General features: G+C 41.8%; 2 protein-coding genes across 8 annotated transcripts in view; one reads left to right on the forward strand and one right to left on the reverse strand.

Annotated features, from left to right (window-relative positions):
* sdccag8 (SHH signaling and ciliogenesis regulator sdccag8) overlaps positions 1–7,139 on the reverse strand; it is a 37,012-nt gene extending 29,873 nt beyond the window's left edge. For all 5 annotated transcript variants that reach the window (XR_003750627.1, XM_028990178.1, XM_028990179.1 and 2 more), the window contains exons 1-13: positions 6,991–7,139; positions 6,682–6,825; positions 6,339–6,421; positions 6,085–6,198; positions 5,744–5,869; positions 5,084–5,191; positions 4,638–4,702; positions 4,052–4,231; positions 3,595–3,733; positions 3,006–3,158; positions 2,640–2,774; positions 1,060–1,176; positions 188–330 (exon numbers count right to left, since the gene is read on the reverse strand). Coding sequence is in view for 4 of the 5 variants with exons in the window: in XM_028990178.1 (XP_028846011.1) it covers positions 188–330; positions 1,060–1,176; positions 2,640–2,774; positions 3,006–3,158; positions 3,595–3,733; positions 4,052–4,231; positions 4,638–4,702; positions 5,084–5,191; positions 5,744–5,869; positions 6,085–6,198; positions 6,339–6,421; positions 6,682–6,825; positions 6,991–7,045 (1,562 nt within the window). In the remaining variant the exon portion in view is untranslated. The remainder of the gene's footprint in view (positions 1–187; positions 331–1,059; positions 1,177–2,639; positions 2,775–3,005; positions 3,159–3,594; positions 3,734–4,051; positions 4,232–4,637; positions 4,703–5,083; positions 5,192–5,743; positions 5,870–6,084; positions 6,199–6,338; positions 6,422–6,681; positions 6,826–6,990) is intronic.
* Positions 7,140–7,820: 681 nt separating this feature from the next.
* cep170aa (centrosomal protein 170Aa) overlaps positions 7,821–26,151 on the forward strand; it is a 31,416-nt gene continuing 13,085 nt past the window's right edge. For all 3 annotated transcript variants that reach the window (XM_028989378.1, XM_028989379.1, XM_028989380.1), the window contains exons 1-8: positions 7,821–8,078; positions 13,703–13,840; positions 17,204–17,293; positions 18,357–18,435; positions 18,573–18,631; positions 18,803–18,974; positions 21,540–21,677; positions 25,669–26,118. In XM_028989378.1, coding sequence (XP_028845211.1) covers positions 13,736–13,840; positions 17,204–17,293; positions 18,357–18,435; positions 18,573–18,631; positions 18,803–18,974; positions 21,540–21,677; positions 25,669–26,118 — 1,093 coding nt within the window. In that variant the 5' untranslated portion in view covers positions 7,821–8,078; positions 13,703–13,735. The remainder of the gene's footprint in view (positions 8,079–13,702; positions 13,841–17,203; positions 17,294–18,356; positions 18,436–18,572; positions 18,632–18,802; positions 18,975–21,539; positions 21,678–25,668; positions 26,119–26,151) is intronic.

The following is a 26,151-nucleotide window of genomic DNA, read 5'->3' on the forward strand; positions in this document are numbered from 1 at the left end:
TCTGGCCTGGGGACGCTGCTGCTCAGCCCTGTCCCCTGGCATGCATGCTGTGACCAGGGAGTGTGACGGTGGTAGCAGCAGCCACTTGTGTCTGGCGTTATTAAAGCGCCCGCCTGTGCGGACGGGCACTGGGCACCAGCGGATGGGGCGGTGCGGTGTTGTGGCATGTAATAGGATTACGGGTTACCTGGTGAGGTGCAGTTGGTGCTCGGCGCGGCCCAGCCGCTCCTCCAGACCCACTGCCTCCGCCTGGGCTCGGCTCGTCGCCTTCTGGGCCTCCTCCAAACGCTGCCGGCAGACGCTCAGCTCTGCACCCAACTTCTCCACTTCCTGCAGCCACAGAGAGGGGAGGGGAAGAGGGCCGTGCGGAGGACAAACAGGGAAAAAAGGTAGATTGTAACAGTGTATTCCACAACCAGGACAAAATAAAAAGCTAATGAAAAACATTTTAAACACGTGTCGTAAGCGCATCACAGGGACAATAGCATCGGTTTATATACAATATATTTACAGAGAACGGCAACCTGGCTGTATGGCGGAAAAAAACAATAAACATTTACACACATTTCAATCTTGAGAATTCGCTCAGTATCAACACTTACATGTACGTGAGCGCAAGCACTTTGGCCAGACAACTGTGGCACGAAATCTCACAAACAACCAAGCGCTAAGAAAAAACTGCAAGTCTGGGGTGAGAGTGTGTGTGCGTTTTGTGAGGTTGCTGTGACAAACAATATCTTTGTAGTCTTTGTCTCGTCCTGTCTCATTTTAGCACATTCTGAACCAATTAATGTGACCGGTCTTTTGACAAGGGCACAGTTCTCACGTGTCTTCTTTGCAGAAGCTGATGATGATGATAATTTACTGAAAGCCCAGAAAAAGGTCGGTACTGGGGTGTAGTAGCTTAGTGGGTAACTCACTCGCATATGAATCAGAAGACCCAAGTTCAAGCAAGACGCTTAACCCTGAGTGACTCCTGTAACTACTTATTGTAAGTCACTCTTTATAAGAACATCTGATAAATGCCATAAATGTAAATGGATTTCTGTGGTTCATCACCTGTTCTGCCAGTTCCAGCTGCCGTGCGTTTCTGGAGCTGAAGTCTCTGAGCTCCCTCTCGGCCTCACTGCGCTTCAGCTGGGCCTGGCTCAGCAGGTATCTCAGCTCACCACATATCTGCAAACACAAACACAGTTCAGCAGTCACCTTTGAACGTCACTGGTGTCACCTGCAACTCCTCTTCAAAGTCTGATTATCTAGAGAATAAATGATTTCAAGAAGTCTATAATGACACAAAGCAGTGATAAACATTTTTATATGAATCTGAGAAGTTTGACCATTTTACTCATCTCATGGTGATTTGCTCACTAGCAGGTAACTACATATCATGCAACATAAAGGGATTAAGTGCCACCTAGTGGAAAAAATTGGATTTTTACACTTCACCAGCAATTCACTCCCAAATCAGTTTCTCAAAGCCTTAAAAAAAAAAAAAAAAAAAAAATTAAAAAGGAGAAGCATAAAAAGGACAGTCCTGGATTTACTGCAGTACTGCAGTACTGAAATTCATTTTACATTTACATTTGACTGGAATAAAAACATATTTTCAGTGCCATTGTTCACTTTTTCCAATATTATGGTGAAAAATTCCCCAAAAAGCTTTTCAAAGAAAATCAAGCAAAATGCATGGTTTAATCTTAGCTCTGTCATGATTTATATCTAGGAAACGTGAATCACTGTGCTTCAACAGGCATTGCAGAAAAATTGTGAATGGGGGTGAACCATTTATTATATTAATGTCTATGTTCCCAATCAATCATAACAGATTTTTTTGTAACTTTGTCCAAACTGTTTGTATAATTGCACAATATGTTAAATGTGTATACTTCAGTAAAAATCTTGTACTATGTGAAAGCCGTAAGAATTACAACACACATTCAAATCACTGAATTCAGGTGTTGAAATCACTTCCATGGTGAACAACATGAAAAAAGAAAACAGATAAGAATGTCTAATCAAATTCTTTGTAGGAGCCATTTATCATCACTATGTGGGTATGGTGTGTTGTTTTGCTGATCTTTCCCATCAGGGGTGTATTCCAGCACAGCACGGTGTTCATATTAACAGCAAATCACTGCTCTAAGCAACGCAGTCAATGCGACAATTGATCTTCATTTTCTAACAGAACTCTGATTCCAGGGAAAAGAGGTTTCCTCACCGGATGCCCAGTCCTTTTAATGTTAAGGCGATGTTCCGAGGAGCTATTCTTACTTGTGTAGAGGTAGACTTGAGCCTCTGAGTGGATGTTAGAACGTTCTCAATGCACAGCTTAAACAAAGGAACGTCGGTGCTTGCAAACCAATTTGGGTAAGGTTCCCAGTTATTTTAACTATACTATTGGCAGAAAAATATGGTGTATGGTAAGCCCTGTGCTGTACTGGCTGCATGCTGTTGTGGAAATGTGCTGTAAGCTGCAGTAAGAACCATGTTTCCTCCATCATCCACACTTTGTCAATTAAAGTGCAGTCCCTATTAAATATACAATAGCAAAGAACAACAAAACAACAAACCATACTCAAAGTGATCATAAATGGCTCCTACATTCTTAATTGTAAAATTTAGAAACAATAACTTCCCACCTTGTTACCTTCCTCCTCCTGAGTGGTGAGCTTCCTGTAAGCCTCCTGCAGCTGGCCAGTGAGGGAGCTCTTCTCCCGGTCTGCTTGGGCCACCAGAGCGTCCAGCTCCCCGACTCTCTGAGTCAATCCACGCATCTGGAGAAGAAAGCACAAAAGATTACAAAATGTACAAAGATCAAACTAAGATACATAATCAGTTTAGATGTCTTATATATCTAATGGCAATCTAATATCAGGAACTCTAAGGATGGAGAATACCAATTAGTGATGAAGATTTTCATGGGTTAGCAGAGATAAGCACATTCAAATTAATCTTAAAACTACATAATTATTATTGTAGAGCAATTTGTTTAATGAGGAACAGACTGATTGGGCCAGCTCTTCTTTCTCTTTCTTGGCTTCTTCACGTTCAGCATGTCTGGCCTGTAAAATCTTCTTTTGCTGGGCATTCATTTCCTCCTGACGCCTCTCCCTTTGCCTGGCCAACTCACGGTGAGCCTGTTCGCACAACACCTCTGCCTGAACATAGCACAGGATATGACACTTAACACATTATAGGTACACGTTTCCACATGTCTAGAGACAGCACAATAATGAACAAAGTCACAGTCATTAAAACCAGTAGAGACAACTGCAAAAATTGCATATTTTAACATCAGAGACATTCTTAATGTAATAAATATCATGTTAGCAATTCCATCTAAAATGTCAGTGAGCAATAATGCAATATGGCCAGAAGATGGCGTAATTAGGCAAACCAGTACACCCTATCCCTGATGATGAGGATCAATTTGTCCACATTCTGACCTAACCGTAATCCCAGTTCTCTCCTTGGCATAAGGGTTTATAGATTGCTAGATGGAATCTAGCAGAGTTGTGTTGTAGGACATCAGAGGAATAGAAAAAATCAGTTCAGTGGAACTTTTCAGTGGTTTTTACTCAGTGGTCCACTGACCCTGGTCTTCTCCAGATTGGCCTCCTCTGCCACCACCATTGCCTGTTTGACTTGTTGGGAGGCGGCCCACTCCCTCTGTTCAGCCTCATGTAGACAAGTTCGCAGTGATTGCAGCATAACACTCAGCTCATCCCGTTCCCTACAACAAACACAGGAACATGTGCTTTTCATCATTTTAAGCAAAAACATTTCAATGATTAACTAGACTTAACACGCCTGATTATCAAAACCCCTTTCAAGTCTTTTTCACCTTGCCATTGGCTAAAGTAACTAATTGACCCCCCAAAGCATGAATGAAAATTGATTGAAGTCAATATGCTAGTTTACTTGCATAAAAGTAGCTTGGAGACCTTAACAGAAATCAATAAGGAGCTAAAACCAATCATGGCTCTCTGGCTAATTTATTTTAAATGAAAACTGTAGCATTTAACAGTATTCTCAGCGGTTTTATGCTTACTTGGTAATTGCCTGAATGGGGACATTACAGTGCGTCCCTGCCAGGACTGCCTCATGCTGGGCACACTTCAAACAGAGCCCACCAACACGCTGCTCACTGCCCACCGCTGCCATCATCTCCTTATGCCTGAGGCGAACTTTCACCTCTTCACACTCCTTCTGAGAGGTAGCCAAATCCTTCCTGATGAGATAAGGAAAGATGTCCTTAAGTCATGTACACAAATTTCTAAAGCACTGAACAAGAAGCTAATAAGAACCAATCACATATGTCCCTGAAAAGGGAAATAAAGGTCACATAAAGTATACTCAAACAGATGCCCAAAAAAACGTTTATTATGAGTGTACACGAAAAATGCATTCACAATGTTCTCATTGCTAATTGCTGAGAGTGGAATGTCAGTGAATAAAAGAAAAATTAGGCTAGGATTTTACATTTTAAACCTATATAATTGCCTAAAGACCCTATAAAGGTCTTTAGTAACAAACATACTCTTCTTCTTTGATGCTTATGAATTGAGAGTGGAAATAAAAATCACAATTTGAACAGTTTATGCAATGTGTTCTGTCTGTGTATACAGGATACATACTTCAGTGATATCACTTGGCTTTCCAGTGTCTTCAGCTGGGCCTGGTTAATTTCTTTTAGCTTCTCCTGAAACACACAGGCATGGATAAAACTAAACTATGGTCCTGCAGTGGCTAGAAATGGCGATAGGTTTAAAGAGTGCGTGGGTTATTCTGCTTCAACAGCTCAAATGGTCAAATCAAGAATTTGGGTTACCTTTCTTTTCTCATGCTTTTAACGGCCAGAGAATTTCCCACCCCTCCCCTTGAACATTATCCACTGACCGTTATGGCTTCCAAACATGCGAAGCATTGCAGTTTCTCCATAATACGACATAAAAATGAGCACCATTACTGACATAGTACAAAACCTATCTGGATTTTTTTTTTCTTACCTCAATCACAGAGTTTTGTGAAAATAAATTAATAAATAAATACATAAACATCCAAAAACTGTCTTAAAGCATACCAGTTCATCTCCATCGATTGTCCTCAATCTGGTGAAGGTTTCACTGAAGATGTTTTGAAGACAAGGTGCTTCATGAGGTGGAAGTTGTCCAGTGGGTGACAAACTCGTCTATAAAACAGAAGACCATAAAGTCATTTGTTCAAACCCCACTTAATACCATTGTGTACCCGAGCAAGACACTTAACCCTGAGTGAGTCCAGAGTGACTGTCACTGAAATATATGAATAAATAATGACTGCAAGGCAGTCTGGATCAGAGCATCTGATAATTTCTTTAAATGTAAATAAATGTAAAACATAATTCTGTGATATTGTCATTCACACTCAAAGACAATTTATACCATCAATTTTTACTATCAGCTACCCCAATTATGTGATCATGGCAGCTAGATTTTGTGCTGATTCAGTTGCAAATCATTACAAATGTAATTTTTTCCTAATTTGCAGACTATATAAACATAATTGGAGAAACAAATAAATCTCTGTACTCTACGCTACTTCAGCTTCTCAGTGGATTCCATTCAAAATCAGGAAATTTTATTTGTTGCCAGATGTGCAGCAATCAAAAATCTAAATCACAACTAGCAGAACTATCATTTCTTAATTGTTTCTGTGTGCGTCCAACTCTGTCCAACAATTTCCTTCCAAAAATATAACTCACTGTGCCATCCAAGATCGTGTAGTCCTTCAGAGTCTCCTCCTCCAGCTTTGTCTTGAGTTGCTGATGAAGTTTTTCATTCTCTACCACTACCACTCTTATCCTCTGTTTCATTTCTAGGAGTTCTTCCTGCAAAACATCAGACAGCAAGGCTGAACATTATAATAAGAAATACGGACAAACAACAATTTTGTAATAGTAGGACCAAGTCCAGTGCATTGCATCCTACCTCCCTGTTATAAAATAGAGATATTTGCATTCAGGAATAGCAGAGATATATTTACACAACGATGCAATACCGCATCGTAACACTTTCTTGCACTTTACTAACAAAGGAAACCCACCTTGCAGAACTTGACTTCCTCCTCCAGGTGCTGAATGTACTCTGAATCCTTGTGGAAAATTGGCACCAGACCTTGAACAGCGGGTAAACTGCTTTTTGCCTCCCCTTTGTCTTTCTGATAAGAGAAATCGAAGGATATAGGAAGGAAATTAAATTCCACATACAATGATCATTATATTCTCAGGGACAATTCTGCACGGGGTGGCAGAATCTCACAAAAAATCTCACAAAAGATGTCTTTCTTGAAAGGAATACCTTGGGCCTGAATATTCTTTTGGATGGAGAACACTTGGTTGCATCTTGTGGTTGTTTTAGCAAAAGTGAATGCAGCTGATTCACTGAAACAAATAGAAGTGACTGATTAAAGAGATAACCTAAAAATATTAAACATGAACAATAGAAATAAGCATAATATAATATGACAAGCATAATACATATGTTAAATAATAATAACAGCATTAATCTAATTATAACAATGATTGTTATAAATACCATTAAACCATTAGTGTACGAATGATTATAGTTTTTATTAATATTCGATATTTATTATAAAAATAATATTACTCTTAACAGCTATTTAAAACGGACTTGTAAGGACCTGCGTCGCTCTCTTTTGCTTGTTGCCCTGACAGCTCCTCTCCGCTGCTGCCCTGATATTGGTTCCCCTCCGGTTCCACAGACTCGCTGTCGGAGCTTCTATCCAGCACGCTGCTGAGCTGCTGTATACTGCGACTGGCTCTTTCTATGTAGTGAACACATGAATTAATCCTGCTAAGCACAGACTGTACCTTTATATGCTAACTGCTAATAAAGCTCTTAATACACATTTACTAATTATAGTGCACCTTTACTTAAAAAAGGAATAAAAAACAGTAAACTAGTAATGGTATCATTGACCATTTGTCACCTCTCAGTCTCTTCTGAGACTCTCGCTCCTCGTCGGAATCACCATACGGTTTCATGCCTGCCCTGGTAATAAACGTGTCCCTCTTTTTTGGCCTTTAAGTGTTAAAAAAACACGGCTTCACACTTCAACCGCCTTACATGCAGGTTTGAACTCTGCGACGCCGTCACGCACTTCCGTAAACGAGAAGCGGGTTTATGGAATTTGTAGTCTTTATTTGGTCAATCTGTCGCTGTTTACACGGCAAAGAAGCCGGTATAAAACTACAAAAGAATGAGCCGTCGTTCGTGGGCAGTTTTAAAGAGGCCGGGTTCAACATGGACAAAAATAGAAAGGGACCCTAATACATAAAAAATTACGTATGCATAACCATCACAAAGAACTTGTAAAATTTAGAGAGCTGCTACTCCTACAGATTTACTCAGGGTTTAACAGGAGCGCAATGTGAGCAAAAACAGATTACCTTTATATATTGTATGGCAAATATAATTTTGTATTTTGGTGCTACACATTGAACTACACTGCAGGCAAACAAAAAAATATTGCCATTTGTTACTAAGTATAAAGCACTTATAAAACCCAGAAACTATGCATCAAACATTTATATGATTTTATATTGTATGTAGTTTTGTATTTAAATAAATATCAAAACTATTATGATGTTTAAATTTGGGATGATGTGTTAAACGGCCATTTAGTTTGTTTTTATGCTCTATGAATTGAAAATTCCTCTTTTGTTAATGCTGTGGATGAAAACTTAGTGGCGGTTCTGGCGGAACTGGGAGTTCGCCAGGAAACGGGTCTGCAGATCCAGGGAGGAAAATCCTCTTTGTTTTCCGGTTGGTTTGAATCGCACTGCGCCGCCTGGACGTCAGCGGGACTGAACCCGCCCACCGGGCCGTGTTGGAAGTGCGGACGCTGGCGCTGGCTGAGGATGTTCCTCCGGCCTGTCGGGCTCATTCTCCGTTATTCGTTGGGAATAACGTTATTGCGGGGAAACCGAGACAATTAGGAACGCGGCGCAGGGCCGGGCATCACGGGATACGGAGGGCAGAGAAAAGGAGCCAAGACAACAAAGAGGATAAAAAGGGGTGAGTAAAAAGCGCCAGATGCAGATATTGTAATGAAATATGCATTCCGGTGTTGTATTTATTTCGTACCGAGTTCAGGTCAACCAGACTGGAAGCGTCATTCTGCTGATGCAGAATCGCTTTTGTCTGCTTTCATATGCATTTTTATAACGTAGTGTTACAATCTTACTTTTGCATACAGATGTGGACGTTTTTTTCCGAAAAGAATGGTTTTTGATAGTGACATTGTACCACATCAACATGGGTGCTCGCTACCAGATAACAAAACCGCTTCATTCGCGGCGCGACAGTCCCCGTGTGCAGCCCACGCGTATTGTTGTCATTTTCCCACTTTCGAGCTGCATTTCGCCATGTGAGACAGAAAATAAACCCGCTTTGTGGTTTGCGCCAGAGAGGACAGCGGCGGTGTTACTGTAGCTGGTTAGCTTCTCTTCTTCATGTATGGCGGGACGGAGCAAAAGATAAAAAAAATATATATATTCATAAAAACGTAATTTACCTAAAGGAAAACGCGCCTGGTGTTGTTGAATCGTAATTTCTTTCGCCTTCGTTAATAATCGCGCCCTGACGAGCTCTCCTGCTTTGTGAGCGACAACTTGCTCTTTGTTTTGACGGTGTTCAGTCTTCTACTGATACCCCAACCTAACAGTCAATTCCCTTACCGAACAGTTGTTACCCCAACCGAACAGTCAATTCCCTTACCGAACAGTCGATTCCCTTAGAGAACAGTCGATACCCCAACTGAACAGTCAATTCCCTTACCGAACAGTTGTTACCCAAACCGAACAGTCAATACCCCAACCGAACAGTCGTTACCCCAACCGAACAGTCGTTACCCCAACCGAACAGTCGATACCCCAACCGAACAGTTGATTCCCATACCGAACAATCGATACCCTAACCGAACAGTCAATACCTCAACCAAACAGTCAATTCCCTTACCGAACAGTCGATACCCCAACCGAACAGTCAATACCTCAACCGAACAGTCAATTCCCTTACCGAACAGTTGTTACCCCAACCAAACAGTCGATTCCCTTACAAAACAGTCGATTCCCTTACCGAACAGTCCATACCCTAACCGAACAGCCGTTACCCCAACCGAACAGTCAATACCCTTACCAAACAGTCGTAACCTCAACCGAACACATCAGCACCAGTCCTGTGTATTCTGTGAATGTGAACTCCAGCTATGGGCCCTTTCTGAACATGTCTCACGTCCTCGGTGGACCTCGGTCTGGTCCAAATGAACGGGGGGGGGCTCATGTTTTATTTGCTTGATAGTTCTGCCATGGTGCTGCTCGGTCTAACAGGAAAGTATATTGTTCAAGACAACAATGGGGCGGTTGCACTTACATCCCTCTACTACAACCTCATGGGAGAAGTTGTGCTTGGATCCACTTTTGTTAGATTTAGTTTTGCATTATTGGGTGAGTCTGTTGTTGCAGCTTCATCCTGCAGGTGGAATATTATTTTTCTGCTGTCTTTCCTCATTCACTGACTTTCTGACCCCTCTACATTTTCCTACTGCACCCCTCACAGCGTACAGCAGCAGGGACCGTGGTTTCAGGCTATTTTAGTCTCTCGGTGGCAGCAAGTGACCACGGCAGACATCACTGGAACCAGGTGTTATAAGCACGTCGTAAGTTGTATTTATAATAGCTGTTGTTACCAGAGTTATTGTTTAAAAGGCTCAGTTATATCGTGTTGTCCTGGGTTATTAAGGGTCAGCTGGTCCGACAGATATAGAATCAGATACTATTAACATGGGAGCATTAAACTTATATTATTCTATTCCTCGCTATTTATTCTGGGTTGGTTTCCATATGGCATTCCCAATCCATGGTCATTCCCAGGACTGCCAGGCCGACTCCCTACCCCCTCGCAGCGATAATTTATCAAATTCACTGCTTTATCAGCCTCACGGCGGTCTGGTTTTGCATTGGCTGATGGTTTGGAGGGGTTAGATGACGACCACATTTTACAGCTAAGTGCACAGTTTGGGCTAATGATGATTTGTAGCTGCCCTGGGGCCGCTGCCACATGCGTGCTCGTGGATGAAAGGATGAAAATATGTCATCCGCCCCCTGGTTTGGAAATCCTGGGCAATCTGACAGTCAGTTGGCATGAATCAGTAGACAGTTGCGTATGTTGTGTTGACACACTTGTCTGAAGCATATTTCATTTTCAGAAATGGGTCATTTGGGTCATGTGAGGCCATAGGCAGGGATCTTATTATTCAGCACAGTGAAAAGTCTTTGAATGTTCAGTATAGCACAGCACTTCTAAGGCCAGTGCTAATGGGTTTCAGTATGTTTTTTTCTCCTCAGGCACATAGAATTATTAAGTTTTCTGCCCCCAGAACAAACCATATGGTCATATTGCAGCATTTCCAATTTTGCTTCTATTGTAAGTTTGCTTAAATAGAACCATTCTTCTATGGGAGGTAGAACTTATGGCAAAACCGATCCTTTTTTGCATAATGTCTGCTGTTTGGTTAACCATCCATTATAAATGTGGACAATTTTCAGATGATGACATGTTTAGTTCAGTTCTGTCTCTGTATAAAGTGTGGACAGTTGTATGAATGAATTATTGGGAAGACAACATATATATTTATATGTACCCTATTCACACGTTTCACCAATGTAGTTCATGCCTAATTAGTTGTTATTGATCAATATGATTAATGATCAACATATTAATAAAAAAATCATTTATTGGCTCAAAGATACTAAAGAGATCATATGAAAGGAGACCGTAGCATATGAATTAATGATCTTCAAATGAATAAAGTTTTGGGCCACTTATGAAGGAACATTTTGGTAATGTTTAGGTGCATGTAGAAAATTGATATTTCTTTAATAAGTAGCTGGGAGAAAAGTAGTACACATCTTGGTGTAAACATGAAATACAGTTTTCCGTTGAAGTTCTTGTGCCATTATTTGTTTTCTCCCAAAATTCCTCAACGTGTTTTTTTTAGTAAATTTTTTAGTAAACATTAAATGTATGCCTATGTGATTTAATTATTTGAATTAAATTGCCTCATCTCTGATGACCTGAATGTGGACTTCAGAATGTCCGTTTCTGGAGCTGTGGGTTTTTGCACCTCGTAAAATAGATCCAAGATGAGGGAAGGCCATAATAAGTGCTGAGGAACCTGGCTGTAAAGAACGGTTAGTCTCACTGAATAGGTGTTAAAGTTGTCCAGAGAGGACAGTTCAAGTGCAGTAAGATGGATCTTTTTGACTCGAGACAAATGCAAAGCTGGTTTCAGACCAAACACAGCAAGCAATGCAATGCGATCTAAAACTCACCATTTAGTCCAGTGCTGCCATTTCCAATGGCGCCGCAAGCAGCGGCCAATTTAGTTGTACTTCACGCTGTGGTGTATCATGCAACAGCTTCAACTTTTATGAATAGACCTATTTTTTTTTCTACTTCTGTAAATGTGCTGTCATTTGTGCACTTTTGCTGTGGTGACCCCTATCAAGAGCAGCCAAAGAAAGAAGAAGAAGAATCTTTCAGTAGAGAGATATTGTCTAGTGTCTCCATAGCACGTCTCCAGGTGGATCGCCTGTCCCGAACAGTCACTGAGGGTGGGCCACCATTTTATTCCTGGTGCTGTATATGTAGCAGGTACATCAGGATGGTTTTGTGGGATTACAGACACAGAACAGGTTTGCCTACTAGTTATCTGGCAGAGGAGGAACTAACTACCCACCAAGCTGTGGTATTATTTCTGACACCCAGAAGATGAACTTTAATGATATTTAAAGTGGGAGGAGTCAGTAAGGATGATTGACAGCCCCTATTTGTATTTTTTGGATTATTTAAATCTACTGTTGTTAATATAAAGCCATTGTGAATTTTCAGTCTTCCTCCCCCTACCATGCATATTATCACTGCTTGCATTTAGGCGTTCTGCTTGATGAACTAGTACACAAACAGATCTTTAAACTTTCTTTAAAATAGGCTTGTATATCATGCCAGGAATGTGTGGCAGTTCCAGGGTTACTGTCCACATAGAACTGGATATTTTATCATGGATGCAAAATGCTAACCGAAGTTCTTAACCAAACCAGACTGATTTAAAAAGAGGGTCTGTGTAGTGTGAATTAGACACAATCAGAAGTTTTACAGCAACAAGCAGGCTGCTGCACAACCCCAGTTCAGCCCAGGGCCCGGGCTTCCTGCTGCAAGTGGACAGGAATTCAAAAGCCCAACTTCCTGCTCTTCACAAAGCGCGCACAGTCAGCCCGAAACAATCCCGTCCTGTGAGCTACAGTCTAAAGAGGGGGAGGAGGCGCTCCGCTTCTTTTACTGATGTCGGCTTCTCATGCTGCGGACGCCATATAACTGCCAGGAGTGGACTTCCCTTCTGTCCCTTCTTCTGTGCCACGTGGTACATCTTCACAGCCTGGGTTCTTGGGCTGATGAATGTTCTGTGGCTTTTTCCCTAGATGTGCTTGGTCAGATGAGCTTCTCAGGGCCTCACAGAGAAGATCAGATATTTGAGGTTATGTGAGCGCATTTATTACATTGCATGGAGAGTTACTGAAAATTGATCTTTCTCCCAGCATTTTTCCTCTCTATTTGCATTGTAAAAGATCTGCAGTGCAGTGAGGCACAGTCAGGGGTTTTTGGGCAGAGACAGGGGAAAGGCATGCGAGGACACTTGGAAATAATCCATTTGAAAAATGTAAAACAAGTTCAATTCTGAGGTGCAAAAGGTGACGTGTTTAACCAAATATGTTTCCTTCTTGGCAGAAAGGCTCAGATTTCCAAATAACATCCCAACATCCCTCTCCGGGGCATTCTCAAGTCATGCTGGGATCATCACGACTTACACAACAAGTCCATGCAGCGCCACTGTTCTAAATGCTGCTAAAATATCATTTAGAAAATTGTGACTAGTATTGATAAAAATCTACATTATTATTTCTCTTATGCGGTAATTGTATTTTTTAAGAAGATGGAGAGAACGGAGTTACACAGTTCTCCGATGTGGAACCCGTAAATTAAAGAGGCACACAGCTTAGTTCCAGATGTTTGTCATAGCAGAAGACCATTAGCGGCTTTGAGTTAATGACTCATGATCACTGCTGTGTACAGTTGTACCTCCTTCTCTCTTATTTTGGGGTGTTGAATATATAAAACCATGTGGAACCAGATGAGTTGCGATCTCACTTGATTGAATCAGTCAGTCATTTTACTGAATTGATCATGATTTGTCTTTTTGACAAAAAAAGAACTTGATCATTCCTTCAGAGGACCATTCTTTGGGTTGCTTGTTGACATTGCATGGTTCTGCTGGCTTGATCAAATTTTTAACACTGTAAATGCTTAGGAGGGATTTGCAACATTTTAGCTTGGTTTCTGCCGTACGTAATTATCCGCTGTACGTCGCAGAGTTAAAGCAGCTGAATGTGACCTCGATTTTCAAACTGAAAAAGGCGGTACGGTGGGCTGCTCAGCAAGGATGCCACGTCACTTCCCTGCAGCATCTGATCTGGCAATAATCTGGGAAGTGGATGGGCGGCGTTCCTGCTGTTTGTTAACTCTCCGCTGCCTCGGAGGAAAATAAATCTCAGCCTTTCTGTTGGTTTGTCCGCCTCTCTCAGGATGACGTAGGAGCGTCGTGTAGCCAAGCAGCCATGAGTCTCACGTCCTGGTTCCTGGTGAGCAGCGGGGGGACTCGGCACCGCCTTCCCCGGGAGATGATCTTTGTGGGCCGAGACGACTGTGAACTCATGCTGCAGGTGAGTGGAGTGTGACACACGTTTATTAAAATGTCTGAATCCGTTATTACATGCAGGTCTAATTTACCCCAGAGGTACTTAAAGGCGGAATACACAGTAATATCATGTGGCAATAACATTTTATGAGCAACTCCAATATATCATAAAACCTGAGCTAAGATGCAATGTAGATTATTACTATTTAAATAAAATGATCTGAAAAATGAATTACATTTACAAGATCAAGCAATATGAAAACAAGCATTCTATTACATTTGACAAAGAATTTGACCAAATATTCTGAAAATAGATTCCAATAATTTAGCCCTGCAGACAACCCCTTGACTTCAGGTGTATCTCAGAAAAGCAGAACTGTTTGCATATTATATTACTTTGTAGCTGGTGTTATCAGAGAAGACTTTTCAGTCACCTCAGGACAGGCTGCTGCACTTTTAGGAAGTGGCACTTTATTTATCAGGTCTCAGAAAAACCTCCCTACTTCTGCAGGGAGTAGAAGGGCTCTGGACAAAAAGCCGCTTGTTTTACATGGACCGCCCTGTCCAGATTACTTCAGGCCTGGAGCAACACGTGTGTCTGATGTCTTTCTCTTGTCGCCCCTGTCGAGCTGTTGAGAAGTCACTGGGGGTTTATTAATAGAAAGTGGGCCACATAGTTCATGGGCGGTTCTAGAAAGACACGAGATGAGAGCCATGGAGGAAGAGCTGGTTCATAGTGAATGTGTACAGTGTATTATACCACTGTTTGTTCTGATTAGAGTGAGGCGTTTGGAGATCTCTTCATTCTGACATGTGAGCAGCTGCTGCTTGGATGATGTTCTGAGATGGAATTATTTAACCATAAATATATATTAAGGAGATTAGTAGACATTGGCTGTAACATAGTATAAATTAATTAGTACAAGAGGAAAGGGAAAAGTGTAACCTTGTCCAGAAATCCTGCATTAAACAAGGTTATAACTTCTGATCATTGTAAATGTCATAGTATATAATACTAATACTAATGGACGATAATGTCAGAATAGGGTTGCTGATCTAGCTACACCTTTCCACTTCGACTGTCTCCAATCTGAGGAACATCTAGACAAAGAGCTCTTCTGTAAAGCAGATCCAGCTCTTCGTCTCTGAACCCAGGGCCATGTGGGCAAACAGTGAGCGTTTTTAGGGTGACACTGTGTTTTAGAGTGTTAGTGTCTTCTGAAAATGATGTTTTTTCCTTCATAATAAGTGACTTGTCATGTGGTTATAAAATTCAGATTTAAAGGCTAACAAAGATTAAAGTTGATTTCACAGGGCTGCTTTTGAGTAATAGCTGTGGACGTTAGCTTGATGACATTACCTCATCATAGTGATGAAGCAAAGTGATTGTGAAACACTGCAGCACAGGACACATCGAAATGTGTCCTCTGCTTTTAACTCATCACCCTTGGTGAGCAGAGGGCAGCCATGACAGTGTGTGGGGACGGTGCTTTGCTCAGTGGCACGTGGCCTTCTGATTACAGAACCACTTCCTTTACCACTAGGCCACCACTGCCCCTACAGTTACAGTAACAATGAAAAGTTACACTGTTAAATCTAATACGTTGTTTAAAACATTAAACATATAGAATTAGTCTGGCATATAGAATTTTGTCTTAATAAGAATGAATTGTTTGAGTCATAGCTGGGTTTACTTGGCTCATTAAAAATATAGTAATGTGTGTGCATGTTGTGTGGCTTGTGGTCCCAGTTGGCACAGGAATTACCAGTTATGGAAATGCATATGTATAAATACCACCTCATTGTGGTATTATGTTGTGTCTATGATAATAACAAGAAATCCAATAAAGGATCAAGGAGGATTCATCAGTTAGCACTCTAAGGTAAAAGCCTCAAGAATAAATAATATAATGTTTCTCAATGTGTGCTCTATAAACAAATTTATCTCAAGCAAATGGGGGTGTGCATTGGCAAGGATCTCATGATACGATACTGTCATGATCCGGACCGGCAGGGGTTACTCCGGATCCGGAGTTCGGACCGGAGTTTCATTTTCGTCTTGTGTAATGTTACCTGATCGTGTTCACCTGTTGTCTATTTATATAATTGTATAAAGCTATCCTGTTCGTGTCTGTTCACCATCGTGTTTGTCACGCCGTCTGTGTGTTAATGTTCCCATGTCGTGTGAAATTGTGCGAATGCGTCCTCCTTCATCGCCATGTCCAGCCCCCCGTGACAGATATGTATCACAATACACAGATAACGGTACGATTATATCACAGTATATTGTGATTCTGTACATACCGCGATAGTTCACTGAAAATGTAAAAGCAGGGATGAAATTCAAGATGCCGTGATTGTTGTGATGTCATCTGCCTGAAATGCCAAGCAGTGATTCAGCTGTACCCAGCTGTACAGCACCATCTACAGGAGTGGAGGTTGTAGTAGCATGCTTATTCTCATCTTCTGACCTCAGCTAATGAAAACATTCGACAATTGATATTCTATGTCCCTGTATCGATACAATATCACCACGTAAAATATCACGATATATTGCTGTAACAATATTTTCTAACACCCCTACTTTCCAGTGCTGCTGCTCGTCTGCTGAGGCAGATTGTTGAGCTGAACTTCACCACAACAACCGTAACATCCCCCAGGGATCTCTGATCAAACACGCGCCATTCTCAGCATGGCAGCCATTACATGTGGCTCTCTTGCATATTGTATCCCTCACCCATAAAAACGCACCGCTCTGGAAACCCATGTCTTGGAACAGGATGACATCTTCATGATTAGAGACGGCAGCATCTTACACAGCCACTAGCATACATGTGACTGTTTGCATAGTGATGGCTTTTTGTTAAGTGCTGCAGGCCTAATCTGCTTTCATCTCGTTTTACCTGCCTTAATCGTCCACCCTAATCTGGAAGGGAGATCTGTCTGTCTAACAACGTGTCTTTTTACCTTGGAGTGCTTTTGCTGTGATACTTATCGTTTTCTTGGATATTACTATAATTCATTCGATTGAACTGACATTCAAACATTGTGTGCCGGTGAGGATGCCTTGGTGCCAGGGGAACAGATCCTGTTCTGCCATCCCCTGTGGTGTGTGTTTGTGTGTGTGGACAGAGGGAATTTGTGGAACAGTGTGTGTGTTTGCACGTCCTTGTCTGTATATGCCTGTTGGTATGTGCTGTAATCTGACCTTGTTATAGTTCTAGATGTTGGTCTTTTCGGTATTCGTTGAATGTTCTGTATGTTACCTTCATTTCAGACTTTAGCATTGCAGCAAGGTTTCTTCTCCCAAAAATACACACAAATCCAAAACTACACGAGTATTCATCTAACAGAATTGTACACGCCCTGTTTACCGATGTGTCCACAGTCCCGAAGCGTTGACAAGCAGCACGCGGTCATCAACTACGAATCGACCAGCGACGAACACAAAGTAAAGGACCTGGGGAGCCTTAATGGGGTGAGTGGCTGGGAAAGAGGAGCAAAGGTTTCCCTGATTTGGCATCTGATTTGCTTTGCACAATATTACAGTTCGGATAAAGTACGTGTAGAATGTGTCAGGCTCTGTAGTTTCACACTCTTGCAAAAAGTATTTATCTAATCTGCTGATTTTTAATGAAGCTTACAGTTTAAAGTATGTTCTATGTATCAGATGTAATGCTTGTATATGTTATTTCTTTTTTTTGCCTTCATGTTCTGTTATTTTATGTGTCAGTACAGGAATGTGATAGTCGTCTTTTTAAAACGTTTGCTATAGTTTGCTGGCAGCCATGGTATGTTTTTGTTAGAAATGTTAAAAGTGTGAGTAACGAATGAATGCTAGCTTGAGTCCACTTCCTGCCACTCCATGTCCACGTCCCATCGCTTTTCTCGCCTCACTGTCTGAATCATGCATAACGACGTCCACTTCCTCTATCAGTCTTGTGTAGGAGTGACGTGGCTCCTCAGACTCCCAGCCCCCGTCGTACCGAGTCATCCCCCTTTCCACTTCCTGTTGTACAGTGTCAGGAAGTGCTCCCCCGCTAGGTCAACCGCTGCCTTCCCTTTCCTCACAAGCACACAGGCTACAGTGCACAACCTTTGAACTAAATTCATGTAATTAAACCTCGATCATCATCAGAGGGGTCAGAGTTGGAATGAGGAGAGCCTGACTCGTCCCCACAGTCAGGTCGACCCCATGCCTTCTTAATTTCACAGAATTAATACGCTGATGCAGCAGAGGTCATTCATATCATGTGGATTTGTTTTTCTTCTCAGTAGAGTATAATTACGTGACTTATCACTTGCGCTGGGATTAAACAACAGTGGATTGTGGTTAAGAGCTCATAGACCAGCACCTGAATGAATTTTTAATGTTAAGCCAGATTTCCACCGGAGTCACTGCCAGCAGCCCATTTGTAATCTTTTTAAGGACACGCTAAGCTGTTTCCAGGGGGGCCTTATGTTTTCAGCAATGCAGGCAGCTGTCCTCAGCAGGTCACACACATGTTCAGTCGGGGTTTTCTGAACGCTCTTCTCTGCAGACATTTGTCAACGACGTCAGAATCCAGGAGCAGATGTACATCACTTTGAAGATTGATGACAAGTTGAGGTTCGGCTATGATATCCTTTTTGATCATGAGCATGTTTTTTTTTTGTCTGCTCAGGTTACTAATTTCATGCAGTACTGCATACACATTTTGTGTGTAATGTGTGTGTGTAGTAAGAGAGATGCTGTGTCTTTCTTTAACCTGCCTCACATACCAACCTATTCACTGTTGTGAGAGGGGAGCTCCATGTTCCGGAAGAAGCTTTGAAAGTAAGTCCTGATGGTTAAATATGTGGTCACCTGTGATGAATTTGTGATGAATATGGCTAATTTCTCCTATATAGATTGTATGACATTCATTAACCCTGTAAGTTTGAATTAGCCATCAGTGTTAGTTTTGAGGTGTACTCCTTCATCTCTGTGTCCCTCATCACCTGTCAGCATGAGAAATTTACCAGCCAACTCCAGTTCAGCAAGAAACCCCACAATGGTGACGCTGCCAAGCCCCTTAAGTCCCCCAGCTCCAAAACAGCAGCGAAGAAAGGTGCTGAACCCACCATAGAGGGCCAAACCAAACCAGCTGATGTACAGAAAGGAGAGGAGAAGATGCCAGGTAGGGTCCTTGTTCCTTACTATGTTATTATGTTTAGTTTTTGTGAGACTTATTATACTAATAACAACTAATATTATATTTGAAGATGAAAATTGCCATCCTGCTCCTTCATGTAGTAGCATGCCAAGGAAGTCTCAGCCTGCAGACTTTAATTACAACATGAAAAGAATATTTCTGATCAGGTTACATGTATTGCTGATGAGGGGAAATGCTGCCTGGTTGAGTCTCCGGTCTATATTGAATATCATGGATGCTTGAAGAAATTTGTGCAGACTGATCCTGGGAGGGCGAAATGATCTGTGTTAGTTTAGACGGGAATTATAATTGGGATCGCTATGTGGCACCAGCTATATATAAATGAATTACAGCATTTTGCCCTTTAAAAATTAATTTATAATTATTTTAGAAATAGACAGAACAAATATTAGCAACAGTCATTGATCCTTAACAAATGCCAACAGTAAATCTCCTCATCCTCTCTCCCTCTAGCCCCTGGACACACTCTGGGCAAAAAGATGGTTATTACTAGGAGTGTTCAAATTAATCGTATAATCGATGCATCGTGATGAAGACGAGTTTGCGTCAATGCAGTGCGGTTCATTGTTGTTTAAGCAAACAATAGCCTGCCTGTCGACTTTAATCCTTTAAAAACACATCGTGAAGCTGCCAATTATTGAGCCTGTTGGCTTGCCGTATTGGAGGGGGAAGGGGGGCGGTGCCCCACAGTGGCCTCAGGAAATGTACATATAATTATTATTATTATTACTACTACTACTTAATAGGCTTTGCTTCATGTGGTCTTGTTCTTTTCATATTAAGACACATTCATTCAAGCACTTATTTTCTGCAGCATGGATGGATGCCCTGAGCATTTGCCTATGAAATCCGTTTAATATTTCTTAAATTCTTTTTTTTAATTCCATCTTTTCCATTGTAAAGGTATTTATTCACCTAAAAACTGTGTGTTTATGGATGTGAAAAAAGGACATACAATATGACATCATATTTAATCATTGTTCAACAAAGTGCTTGGGCATTTACTATTTGCTATTGTAAACCATTTAAATGTAAATAATATGTGCATTTTCATGCAAAGAACTATTTCCCAATATTACACATTCTTCCATTTGTGAAATAAAAGTGCTTCACATTTGAAATCAACATAAAAACATATCAAATAAATAAACATTGGGGAGACCTGGAATACAAAAAAAGTTGTGCCCACTTGCATAATGAACCATGATAATAAAATCCCATTTTGAAAGAGTTTGTTGACCTGCGTGCAGTTTGGCAAATGGTCCGGATTCAACACTGACAGCCTCTAGGTCACAGCTGACCGCGTGTTTACACTGTGTTGGTGAGCGAATGTCCCACCTCAACAGGAAACACGTGTAGTGGCTGCAGCCAGAGATGCCAATTATACGCATTCCGCATTGACAACGGATTCCATTTTATTTGTTGGGTTCTGCCATTAAAAAGACCTATGCATTCATTAACAAAATAGCACAAGGGGTGGAACGTGGGATGTTTGTTATAGAAGGGGGTGATTTTGACAGTTTTTTTTTCAAGGGGGGTGGCATCCCACCTCATCCCCCCTCAACTTGAGTACTGGTTATGTGAAGCCCTGTTCAAATACTTGCAGCTAATGACAGTGCAGCCAGATTCTGTAGTAAAGTGGAGGCTTGGTAATGACAGAGTAGAGACCATCCACACCCCATGTGTCCATCCGTTACCCTGCCATTAGAAAGTGAGAGGCTGGCAGCTCGCTGGTGGCGTATCTTACTGCCACCTGCTTATTTGTACACTGGTTTCTGTCGTCTCTGTCCCCACCAGAGCCCCCTGCTGCTGAGCAGTAGGCGTAGACAAATCTGACAGCTTCCTTTTGTGTCTGTGTGTGTATGCAAAAAAAAAACCAAACCATTCTTTTATGTTGTTATATTAATAATTATACCCTTCCAAGCTGGATATTGAGTTCATTTTGTGAAAAGTCCTTAATGACAGTTTCACCAGATTGGTGGATGATGAGCGCATAAAAACCTTTATCAAGTTCAAATGAAGGGCCCTTGTAGTCATATAATTATGTATTTATGTGGTGTTTATGATATCTTTCAGGTTGACTTTTTTTTATCCAGTTAACCTTCAACCTTTGGCTAATAAACAGAGTGCTAAACATCCCTCCAGTTGAAATAACTCAGCACGTTCTCTGGGAGCCAAGCGCCCTGACAGTGTTATTGTGGGCGGAAAACCTCACACGGCCATGATATGCCAGCCTGCTTGTTGGGGTGAAGTGAGAACAAATCCCATCTTTGGCGTGTATTAGGCATGCAGTTAAGCCCCACCGGAATCTCTTTTTTTGATATTTGCGCTAATGTCCAACATCAACTGTCATATGTAGGTCAGTCAGTTAGGCTGCCGCACCAACACAGCCAAACCAGCACTGCCATTGGATGAAGACAGGGTATCGCCAGACAAATGAGAAACCATGTTGGGACGGCAGATTTTCTCTCCGTAGCGGACAGCGGTTCTGCCGTTTGGGGGTTAATCCTTTTTTGATTTCTGTTGTAGGGGATATAACATCAGTCCACAGGGGCACTCCCTTATATGGTCAGCCATCCTGGTGGGGGGATGGGGATGCTGACGACGAGAACTCTTTCAAGCAGGAGACCAAACCATCTGGGAAAAAGCAGGAAGCTTGTGGAACAGGTAAGACCTGAAAAGACCCCTGACCCCATAACTGTTTCATATTTTTAACTAAAACAATGATGAAGGATGGATCAAATAGTGATGCTGGGTGATGTGTTGAAAAGTATGGTTGTTGTGAGATGAAAGTATGTAAGTATACAGCAAAAATACTAAGATTTTTAAACAGTTTTCACCTTTATATACATATTTTGTGAATATATGAGTATGAGCTCATTGATTGAAGAATTTTGATCATTGCATCTGACTATTATTTAAAAAAAACCTCTGTAACATAAGTAGAAAACCAGTCATATTTTCCTGTCTTCAGTCGTATAATTTGGTTGATATTGTTATAAATACGAATATAATGGAATTGAGTTTACCATTATTTGTCCATTATTTTAGGGAAGGCTTAATCATAGTCCAAATATTTACACAATTTTGAAAGAAAATCTTTCTAATTGTATTGAATAAAGAAAAAAATTAACATTTGGCATTTTATGGCAGCAGCACGTCTCAAAAAAGTTGGGAAAGCAACAGCAGGAGTTCAGTGACATTATATTAAAAGAGCACCTTAGAGTGGTAGTGACATCACAGGATCACCAACCCTCTAATACTGTGCCGACAGACGGTGGAGCAATTTTTGAAGAAAGTTCCCTAGCATCAGAATGCAATAATACTTTAATGAAATCACTAAATGGTCTCAGTATTTGCCAGAGAACACAATTCATTGTGCTATCCGCAGATGCCAGTTAATTAATTATCATTAAAAATAAAGATTTGTACATGATCAAGAAGTAACAATGTCTTCTCAGGGCCAAATCTCATTTAAAATGGATTGTGGCAAAGTCTGTTCTGTGGTCCAATAAATCATAATGTGAAATTAAAGAGGAGAAGACCAGCCGGCATGTGATCAGCACACTTTTTATACACACTCAGCATTTCTGATGGTATGGGGGGTACATTAAGGCATAAGGCATCGGTGGCTTGCACGTCTGGAAAGGAAACCCTCAATGCTGAAAGGTTCTAGAGCAGCATATGTTCCAATTTCAGGGAAGTCCTTGCATTTTCCAACATGACACATGACACTGCATCGGTTACTATATCATGGAATTGTAGTGAAAACATTTGGTGCACCAAATAACAAAACATATAGCAGAGAAAGCCTGTGTCAGCAAAAATGGTACCCCGTTCCTCTCCCAAAACTCCAGGAACTGGTCCCCCCAGACCCCAGCATTTACAGACGGTTATTAGAAGGAGAGTGGATGCCACACACTGGAACACATGGCCTTGTCCCAAACTCTTTTGAGACGTTTTGCTATCATGATGTCTAAAATTTTGTGTAATATATAGGTTTATGTGATTGTATTCTGTTCTTATTCACAATTGCCATAGTATCTTGGACATCAGGGTGTTCTGATCAGTATACAAGTGTATCATGAACTTCTGGGAGTATTGAGATGTCTGCGTAACCACTGCCAATTTTTGCTCTATATATTTGGTCAGTTGCCAGGTTGGACAAGCTGCTGCAGTTGTGTTTCCAAGATCACTATATTGTGATTTTATTAATGCTTTTCTTACAATAAATTAAACCAGAAAGCATGGGTTTCTAAATGATCCACTTGTTCTGTTAAATAGAAGCAGCAGTGCAAAGACAGAAGGTCCTTAAACAAGCAACGGTCCTTAAACATTGTATCATCGAATAAGAATGTGGCAATTCTGTTTATTGATGAATAGAAACTAGAAAGGTGATTATGCAATAGCTGTGACACGCCCAGCTGCGATGCTATTCTGTATGATGATCCCAGAATTAAAAACTGATTTGAACTGCAGCAAATATTATGGACAGAATGCAGAAGATCTGCAGGCTTTTGTGCAGGCAATGATAAATGCCGTACGTGCTCTATTTACCCTGTTGAAGAGCCTGCCTCTTTTTTAGTGCAGTAATTCAATTACAGATTATGGGAAAGTTTGAAACTGGACTGCATGAAGCCGCTTGGGGTCTGGGTATGAATGAGCCGAGCCAAGACTGGCACCTCAACTGAACACCGAAGCTAGCATAGGCAGGAGACTGCAAAATCTTTCCCAATATGAAGATACGCTGAACGTACATCTTCTTAAAATCATATAGCAGTAATTCAAAATTGTGTGTGTGTGTGTGTGTGTGTGTGTGTGTGAGGCGAGGCTGGTGGTGACAGAGGCTTGTCATGGGCTGTGACAAGCGCCCCGTCTCCGCACTGAGAAAAACAGACATCACCCGCTCATGACCACATGCTGCCCCCCAGCACAGTCTCAGGACACTGAAGCTCTGTTCCCAAACTGAGCATTTGCTATGTTGTTTCCTTTCTGTGATATGTGTATGGATTTTTTTAATCTGCAGCAAGCCCAAAATAAGCACCTCCAGAGAAACCAGCCTTTCTCCCCCCTCCTTAATCCCGAAGGGAAACTCTCAGACACTGAATAGCATTGTCCAGCAGGGCCTCAGACTCCCACACTGACAAAGCAGACAAAGGAATCCTGCTCCTGATCCCACGTTATTTCGCTTCACTGTGGTACGAGCACACGGCCCCCCGGCCCCGAGCGGCCGTAGGCTCTCACAGCAAAATCTGCTCCGGGCCCTACCTGCACGTTTAACCCGGCAGGAAGGTGAGCGGTGTGCCGCGAGTGGCGCGATATGATGGAGCGGATAAGTGAAACAGGAAGAGTTTAAAGGCGGCGTGTCCCAGGCGCGGTTCAATAGGCTCTGTTGTAGCCGGGCCACATCCCTCCCCCACCCCGTGCACCGCCGGGGTAGAGAGATTCGGTTTCGCCACCCTGGTTGTGACATGCTGCTCGCCTCACTGTGGAGGTCTCGCCGTCTGTCCCCTCTTCTAGTGAGTACAGCCTTTGTTATTCAACCACATCAATGAAAAGTTTGTAAAAGTTTGTTTGATACAGAACTTATCTGCATTTACTCGCTTGTGTCGAGCGGTTCCCGCTCCCCGCTTTGGTTGTGGTCTGCACGCATCATGAAACGTGTCATGTGATTCCTGCGATGGGGAACCACTTTGGTTTTTATATAGAAAGAAGAAGTTAAAGCCTTATATGTCCTCTTTACAGTCATACCAGAGAAGACAATATGAATTTCTAGATATCTGTAGCTCAGACAATACAGTTTTGTTTAATAAGTCTGAAATAAGATATAAAAAATGTTTTTTGAATATCTTTATTGTACAAATAAAAGACAAATGCCATGTTTTACTACTGGTGCATCATAACTGCCAGTTCCTTTAAAATTAATATTCCATTAATAATTCCCACCTGTAATAAAAGATCAACCATGTGGGTTTACTCTTGCAGCCTTTTTATCAAATCAATACCTTACCATAATTACCATGGTTAGGAAAGGAAGATAGGATAGACGATAAGATTAGCAGGTCATGAACTTTCTGTTTTTTAGATTATTTATATAATAAATAAATGGAATGATGGTGGGGGGGGGGGGCAGTGTTTGAGCTCTTCTTTGTCTTTTGAAAATAAATTCATTATAATGCTATTTTTATATTGATATTGGTTTTTACTCTGTGACTACAAAAAGATATCAGGTAGTCCTTTTGTGCTTGTATTTGTTGATTTCTGCATCCTTAATGCCGGGGAAAATCCAGCCTTCATGCGAACTGCCTTTTTTAACATATGTCAGTGTTATGTCCACATTAATGCATCTTTACAAAAAACATGCTGTCATTTGAAATTTGTCCCAAGACGCCACAACAATTACTTTGATCACATTAAGTTTTTGTACTAACGGCTCAGAATGCATTTGATTGGCTGCCCCTTTGCACATGTCAACAGAGCCAGCTGGCGATGTGACCTCAGAGAACTTGGAGGGCAACGTTGCAATTGTTGGTCCAGTTTTGTCAGGGCTCCAGTCGACATTGATTCAAACAAATAGTTTGGCTCAAAGCGGTCCCGGTGACCCCTGAAGCTGACCCGTCCAGAGCCTAACCTCCAGTGTTCTCCTGTATCTTCACAGACAGGGGGGACAGGAGCAAGGAGAATGGCCTAGGTCCTCTAAGCTCTGAGTCCACCTACATGGAGCTTCCCAGTAAGGAGGGGCAAATGGCAAATAGCAGCATCCATGAGATCCCCACTAAGGACACGGAGGGCGAGACAACTGCCGCTGGCACTGCAGCGCAGGGACACGCCTCCTTCACCATTGAGTTTGACAGCACCTCTCCGGGCAAGGTCACCATCAAGGACCACGTGTCCAAATTCAGCGCGGACCAGCGGCCCAGGCCGAAGAAGTCTGGCCAGGCAGGAGGCAAGGACTTGAGTAACCTACAGGCAGCCATGATCGCCTCAGAGAGTAAAGTAGCTGACTGGCTCGCCCAGAATGACCCGACGCTCGTGCGCCGTGTGTCCACAGAGGAGGACAGCAGGAGCATCAAAAGTGATGTCCCCGTCCACCTGAAGAGGCTGAAAGGTGAGGGCAGCTGCCTGGCTTCCTGTCCTTTTC

This window comes from Denticeps clupeoides, chromosome 8 (genome assembly GCF_900700375.1).
Source record: "Denticeps clupeoides chromosome 8, fDenClu1.1, whole genome shotgun sequence".
In the NCBI taxonomy this organism is placed as follows: domain Eukaryota; kingdom Metazoa; phylum Chordata; class Actinopteri; order Clupeiformes; family Denticipitidae; genus Denticeps; species Denticeps clupeoides.